The sequence below is a fragment of the Oryzias melastigma genome, linkage group LG9 (assembly GCF_002922805.2).
Source record: "Oryzias melastigma strain HK-1 linkage group LG9, ASM292280v2, whole genome shotgun sequence".
NCBI classification, from domain to species: domain Eukaryota; kingdom Metazoa; phylum Chordata; class Actinopteri; order Beloniformes; family Adrianichthyidae; genus Oryzias; species Oryzias melastigma.
This window is the reverse complement of record NC_050520.1, coordinates 2,347,012-2,354,906: the sequence shown is the minus strand read 5'-3', so window position 1 is coordinate 2,354,906 and position 7,895 is coordinate 2,347,012. Positions and strand designations below refer to the sequence as shown.

Sequence of the window (7,895 nt, the reverse complement as noted above, 5' to 3'; positions counted from 1 at the left end):
CATGATAATCCTGCTTTTGATTTTCTAATGTTGCCCTTTATTTTAATGCTCCTCTAACTGCACTTTAGAGCAAAGGTTTCATTTTTCCGCATTAAGCTGTAATTCTTCTGAATTTTCTCAGCTTTTAAATAAAAAAAACCCTTATTTAGGTTTTTAATCAACAGTTTTTGAGATGACAGTTTCTAAAGTGTCTTACTGACTGACGGCTCATTTCCTTCTGAGCTGCAGGTGATAAAGTTACCTTGAATCTCTGATCACTTCAGGATCTGGAATAAATGGGACTTCTCCACTAAAGAAACAGCCTCTTGTCTTTTCTTTCTCTTCGGAGACGCAGTGAAAAGTGATTTTCTGACCTCCAATGATCATCAGGTCATCACAGTTAGCAGTTTGCCGGCGACATTTTTTTCTTCTTCTTGGTGTTCAAGGTTTCCACTTAACTCGTTGAGGAGTCGGACGCAGCACCAGCTGTTTCCTGTTGATTACCAACGCTCACCTTGAGGCACAAATGAAGTCGTTTTCTGTTTCTTCTCCATCTGAAAATGACAAATCTGTTTTGTCACTCCGCCGCCGCCGTGCTCTGTCATTTTGTACAAAGTGTACATGTAGAAGACGAGGAGCCAACCTTCTGCAAAGAAATTTAAACAGTATTTTCCTGCAAAAAGAAAATGTTCTTGTCCGTTTAAGAACAAACCAATGAGAGGTTTCAGTTCCACAAGTGATGAAAGCTGGAGGGCGTAGATAAGATAAATCGTTTATTCTCCTTCTTTCATGTGAGAACATGATATTTGTTCTGCATTTTTAAATTATTTTTTAGTTTGGAAACATTTTTACTGCAGATAAAGTTGGATTCAGGATTTTGTTTTACCAAAATGATAGATTTTACTTTTCAAACTGTTTTAATCTCCTCCGATTAAATCCAAATAAGACAGTAGATTATGACGGCAGCAGGGCTGTTTTGTTTGGACCAACCGAACTTTTACTGGACAACTTTATACGTTTTCTTCTATCCAGGTGTTGACTTCTGTCCTTGTGGGTCTATCCGGTGGAAGCTGAACCGTGTGTTAATACCTGATAATGCACACTTCAAAGGGCATTATCCAACTTATACAATTCCAAGATCGCTTGTAAAATAAATACATTTTTAATCTTTCTTTCTTGCTATTTTTTTGTTTGGATAATTTTTTTTTACAACTCAGTGCTATATTGTTCTCAACTGCAGCAGCAAAAGATAAATGCTTATTGTCACAATTGGTTAAACAAATAAAGCATCAGTTCATTACTGCTTGTTTTTGTCCAGAAGCTGAAGGAAAAGTTTGTTTTAAAGAAAAAAAATGTTCCCAGTAGTGTTTTAATGATGGTTATGAAGTTTTTAACCAAAATTCCACAACCTAAATGTCTTAAAAAGCCATTTTCCATGTTGATCTGAAGCCTCTGTTTCATAAATTTCCTCTATGTGACCAGAACTTCTTTTTTCGTTGTAGATTTTGGGTTTTTAAACCACACCCAGCAGCCAATCAGAATCGAGGATTCACCATGGTATGACTTCAATCAACGCTGGAACACGGGGTTAACAGGAAACAGGGAAAAGTAATTATCTACTCATTAATTATTTGAGCTCTTAACATGCGACAGCTTGTTAAGGCGTCATATTTGATTGATTAACAGGTTTCCACAAAACAATGATTCCTTGTGGACTCAAAGGACACAAGAGGAAATGTTGTCAGGATAAAGAGTTTTTTCATATTAATTTATCCCTGAAAAATCCAGATCTTTTAAATCTAGAACAGCACAAAGTCAGTCAGAATCCTTCATCCCATCCATACGGAATCATCTCAATCCCCGAAAAGAATCCTTGTTGGTTTAGTTGTTAAATGATTTTATTCATGTTCCACAGACAGAACATCCGGTGAATTCACGTGTTCAATAAACATTTTTGCATGAATCAAAGACGAGTATCAAAATCCAGTACGATGGAAGGAGGACATTCAGCAGACTATCAACAAGTTTCCACACAGTTTTCCATCAGTAAAAACAAAATAACATGTTTAATAAATACATTTAGATTTGATGTTTCATGTCAAAGAATAAGGCAATAAATTATCATATTACACCTTCAACTCTGTCCTGTTCAGACGCCAAACTTGATCGTTTACCTTCACTCAAAAACGCGATCAAAGCAACTCTTGATAAAAAAATATATGAATTCTTGAGAATGCATTTATATCGATGGTTGAACTACGTTTATGAACAATCATGGCGGTGAGTCGTGCACTGAAGCACATTTTTAAAGTGCTGGATGGGAACAAAAATATCACTAAATGGGAGTTTTAGCTTTTTTCTCTATGAAATTGAACGTTTGGCAAATTGCTGAAGTTAATTCTCACATAATTGTGGAGCTTTTAGTCGTTTCTGATGTGCAAATTTAGCTCAAACCCTTAGAATGAAAAGCAACTATTTTACAACCAAACTTTATGCTTATTTAGCACTGTTTTTCATTTTAGATACTTTGATTCTTCTGACTTTTTGATTCAGTTTGGGCCAGGAGGAAAATATTTAACATAAAGTCAGATATTTACACTGAAAAAAGTGAAATATTAAAACAATTAACAGAAGTTCTGTAATTTTTTACATCTAAAATTAATAGTTTTCATGAAATTAAAATACTGACTTGATGGCTTGCTCAATTCAAACATTTATTTTTGATAAAAAGTAATGTTTTTAAATGTAAAATACTACAGAACTTGTGTTATTTGGCCCAATCTTTCATTTTTTGTTAAAATTAGAAAGTTAGAATTTCAAGAAAAAACTAGAAATAAAAACTGGTATTTGTGTTACGGTTTTCCGGTTCAATTTAGATTTTCTTTTATTTAAAAAAATTATTTCGAAATAAAATGAAAGTTTTGACTTCAACTAAAATTAGAATTTCTAACTATGTTCTCTGATATTTAGGACATTGTTTTTAAATTAATGTCAGAATTCTTTGAAACAAGTCAAAAGTTTGGGATTTTAATACAGAATTCTTTCTTTTTATATATTTTTCTCTCTTAAAGTCTTATCTCTAATTTGTATTTATGATTCTTGTTCAAGTTTTGTTGACTTCTGTAATAATCCCGACTCAAGAGCTGCCAAAGAAAAAATCCAATGTGCTTTAACATTTATAAATGGCAATAAACCCTTACTTTTCTCTCTAGCCTTTTATATTTTTTTTTTCCTTTTGTAAATTTCAACTTCTAGAAACTATGGGATAAAAAAAATATAAATTTCATGGATTTGCGTGACGTAAAGACAGACAGAACAGCACAAAACTCTTGGTTCTCTCCTCAGTTTGACTTCAAGTAAAGAAATCGCTCTTATTTTGGTAAGTTGGCCTGTTTTCTGATTCCACTTCCTGCCGTTTTACTCTAGTTGGGATGTTTGCACAGTCCATCAAAATGCATGCACATGAAAACAAGCCAACAAACATCCCAACAAATACATGTTTTTTATTGCAATGGTTTGCTTTTCAAACCTAATTGCTGTTTATTTATTTCTGTATTGAGATTTATTTTTCAAATAACTGGTTGACGTGTAGATTATTGCTCTATTAAAGCATTTATTACATTTGCTTCCTCAAAAACAATCAGATCGAGTTGAGTGCATATTCGTTAACACTTTGAAACAGTCCTGTGGGAGTGACGGATCGTATCGAGGCAGAACATGTTTGTTGTTGTTGTTGTTGTTGTTACTGAGCGCGTGCAAAAGCAGCCTCTGCTCATGCATCTGATGCCTCGCTTCCACGCGCCACTCGTGTCGGTCACAGTTGTTATTTGGTGATTGAATCAGGTACACAGTCATGATGGTTACTACACTGATAGTAACTTTGACAAATGAATCAGAACAAGTTTTTTTTTTTTTCTTTTTTTGATGTATTTTTTTAGATCCATGCATTTCATGCATAGATGGTCGTCCTCTAAGGCCTGCGAGCAGAGTTGAGTTTTTGCTGCATGTCGAGCTCATTTCCTGCTGTTCAAATTTACCCCAACAACCCTCCGTTCTGCCTATTGCACCACTGCTCCGTCTCAGACGGCAAATCTTTCCACTCCTTTGGGTGACGGTGGAACTGCTGCACACTTAGAATCTCATTTTTACCTTTTTTTCAGTTTTTCATAATGGTGCACTGGACGAATACAGAACCGGACGATCACCACATTCTTCTCTACGGCTGTCACCACTGACGCAACACTGCTCAACGCACATAGCTAATGAATATTCAAGGTTATTTGACTTGGAATGATATGTGTCGTCAGCTGTCCACAAAAAAAAAAAAGAGATAATTTCTGCGGCGTCCTTGAATGTTTGTCAGTGAGACGAGTTCCTCCTCATGCAAAGTCCTTGTTGTCTCCAGTGGTTCTGCAGTCATCTGTTGGTCTGTTTTGCAGCTGGGTGATTGTCTGTTTTTATGTTTTCGTTTGTTTTTCAGTCTCCTCAGTCATTTCTATGGAAAGCAGCCTTCAGGTGGATTACTTCATGCCGCTTCGCAGCACCTGATTGGCCGCGATCAGCATGACGCTGATGATGAACGCAATGGCGAAGGCGCAGATCAGACTCTTCCGCACGCACGTTTGCTTGACCTGCTGCGTCGGGCTGGAGCCTGGAGAAGAAATGGAAGAAAACAGTTGATTTACAGAAAGTTAAGGAGACACAAATTATCCTTTTAAAACATTCCCAGCTGTGTTTTGATTTTGAGCTTCAGCCAGAATCCAAAAATATAGTTGTTGGTATTGTTTCAGTCAATTAAATATTTTAGGTTTCTGCGGGTCTCTGCGTTTGGGTCCTCCACCAACATCTCCTGATCACTTTGAAAGAGCTGATGTTGTTTTTGTTCAGGCTCCTCGTCAGTCACACCAGGTTTAAGTTGTCCATCATCCACAGCTGTCCTGATTTGTGTTAATGACCCTCAGAGTATTTAAGTCTCTGGTTGTTTCATTATCAGATCCTCTACTTTGTCACTCTGTTGTTGCGTCCTCAGTTCTGTCATGCTGAAGTTAATTTAGTGAATGTTTAAGTTTCTGCCATCAAAGCGACGTTTTCTGTCAGTTCCTGACGGATGAAGCTGCTGGAAAAATTGGACCAGATGTGGAGAGTTTTATCATTTGTTTGCATTTACAGGAGTTTCTCCAGAGAATTAATAGTTTTCATAATTAAACTTGTTTTTTTCCGGAAAAAGTCCCTTTATCTTTATTTTTTTAAATTAGAAAGCCAATAATAACTGAAATCCTCATTTTTAAGTTTGATGTTTAACCCTTTAACTGTCTGCTCAGCCAAACAACAAACTCATTTAGAAAATATTGATTATTTTACTTCTCCAAGGCAATAAGTAGCAGGACAAAAGCATCAATTTTTGTCTTGGTTGGGTATTTAAAGGGTTAAAGAACATTTGTCCTTTAAGACTTTTCTTTGTTTTCCTGTTTTCTACAGATTCAGAGACAGTAGTGTGTCTGAGCGCTGACTGACATTCATGCATTTGTAAGGAAAATGACATTCATGAACAGTAGAGTGGTTCATCATGTGTAATAGATTACTGACTGAAGATCACAGATGTCCTCATCTCAGAGCTCTGAATGAAGCAACATGCAGGCCAAAGCAGGCACCTAAGAATCGCTGCAGCCGAACAGAAACGCTCCGACACAACCGAGAAACCGTATTGGATCAATTGTTTAAGAAACCCCACAGCAAGGTCAGAGTGACCTTCAGCAGCAGTTCAGTCTGAGTCACTGAGAACATGTACAAAAAGATCCAAAACTTTCAAAACATTTCTGTTAAAATCAGAATCTTTCATCCCTAAAATTCCACCAGTAATGACTTTACTTCCACTGTGTTCACGTGGTTTCTCAAATGAAAATGTTTGACTATTTTTAAGACTACAACTGTTTGTGTTCTTCGTCTCCAGCAGGAAGGCTGAGCATCATCTCAGGTGAGTCAGATTTAACCAGATTCTCTTTTCATGCAGCTTTTATTCTTGGTACTTTCATCACTCATTATCACTCTAATTGTTTCATAGTTGATAATATTAACATCACTTTGCTAATGTAGCATTTTACATTCATTTAGGAAGTTCAGGAATTAACAATTCTATTTTCATCATATAAATGTAAGTTTTGAAAATGAGGATGGCTTTTTTAGCATCAGTTTGAACATAATTGGGTTTTTTTTTCAACCTGGTTGTAGCTCATTTAACAGTTATTTGAAGGTTTTAATTAAATACTTATTTAGAAAAAGAAACATTTTGAAGGATTTTAGCATCTTCCACACAATTTTACCACTTTATGTAAATGTTAAAAATAAATGGAAAAAGCTTTAATTGTTTTAAAAATGTCTAATTTTGATGCAATAAAAGACATGAAATGTCAGAATAAAATATTTCAATTAATAAAAATACCAGGTACATGTGATTTAAAGTGAAAATGATTAAACTTGAGGTGTTTGATTTAATATTATTTATTGTTTTGACAAAATTACAGTAAAAGTTGTTGGAAATTGCAAGTTGCGGCTCTGGAGCCACATGTGGTTCTTTTACCTCTCCATCCAAAATGTTTAGAAACAATAAGTAACTATAAAGGAAAAAGTTAGTAAGTTGTACAGTTAAAAAAAGGATATTAAGTTAAACTTTATTCAACTCATGTAGAAACAGTGGAAGGACTGAATGAATCGCTCAGCGAGGATCCTAACAACGGCGGACATAATTCTCCATCAATCCTTTCTGGTTTATCAACGCCAAACTGACACATTTTAACTTCATTCTCAGCTTCATTCATAACAGAAAATCCATTTGTCAGAAAGCACCACCAGAATTAAATCAACCTTAACCTGGATTCTAAAGCAGATTTTCTACTTTTGAACAAATTCAATGATTTAAAGTGGTTTTAATTTATGGTAGGGGTCCCTTCATCAGCTCAGATTTAGTTTTTGTTGGTTATATTTATGAAGGAAATCCACCAGAAACAAAAAATTGACAGTTTTCTATTTATCATTGATAACTTCACACTTCCGACTCCATTTGCTGCATTGACATGATCCAATGCTGTAGTAGGATGTCTTTTATTTTGAAAGGACGTCTGTCAATTGTTAGAAACTATTTCATTTTTTGTTTAAATCAATTTTCTCTTTATTTATATGTTCTATTTATACAAAAAAAAACACAATTGTTTATTTAAATGTATCATGTCAGTAGTGAAGACTTTTTTGGCTCCTACTGGTTTTGGTTGGCGAGAAATCGTCCCAAATGGTTCTTTAAGTGTTGAAGGTTTCAGATTCTTGCTCTAAAAACATATTTTGGAGGCAGTTTTAGTTTTTTTTTTAACTTTTGGTTAACTATGTTGAAGTTTCATTAGATTAAAATCTCTTCTGTGTTTATCCAAGCAGTTCAGGAAGTTTTGGAAATGTTTTAGTAGGGCTGTGAACATTAACGCATTAATGCATGCGATTAATCGACCAGAATTAATGCGTTAATATTCATTAATGCAAATTAATTGCAGCTCGAGGAGCAAAAGTTCTTCACTTTGTTTCACCGACTTAGGCTTCCACATCGTGTTTTTGATAAGAATTGCATATTTTCATAAAATGTACCTAAAACATTGAGATTAATCGCCGTTAACACAAAATGTGATTGATCTATTTTTTTAAATTGATTTACAGCCTTAATTAAAAATAAATGTTGCAAATGTACAGTTTTGTGTGTGATTTTGATATTGTGGTTATTTGTGGATAATAAGTGGTCACCAAATACTGTTAAAAAAAGTTAATCGCGATTAATTGCGATTAATTTCTGCCCAGGTCAGGTTTAAGATTTATTTATTTATTTATTTATTTTTTAAATTGATTCCTGGCTCTAGTTTTTAGAATTCTATCAGCCAATT

At 34.7% G+C, this 7,895-nt stretch overlaps 1 protein-coding gene across 1 annotated transcript in view; it reads right to left on the bottom strand.

The window, feature by feature from the left end:
- Positions 1-1,859: 1,859 nt before the first annotated feature.
- The window catches only part of LOC112148735 (calcium-binding protein 7), a 38,676-nt gene continuing 32,640 nt past the window's right edge, over positions 1,860-7,895 (bottom strand). The window contains exon 5 of the mRNA XM_024276038.2: positions 1,860-4,630. Within this exon, the coding sequence (XP_024131806.1) occupies positions 4,500-4,630 (131 nt within the window). The 3' untranslated portion in view covers positions 1,860-4,499. The remainder of the gene's footprint in view (positions 4,631-7,895) is intronic.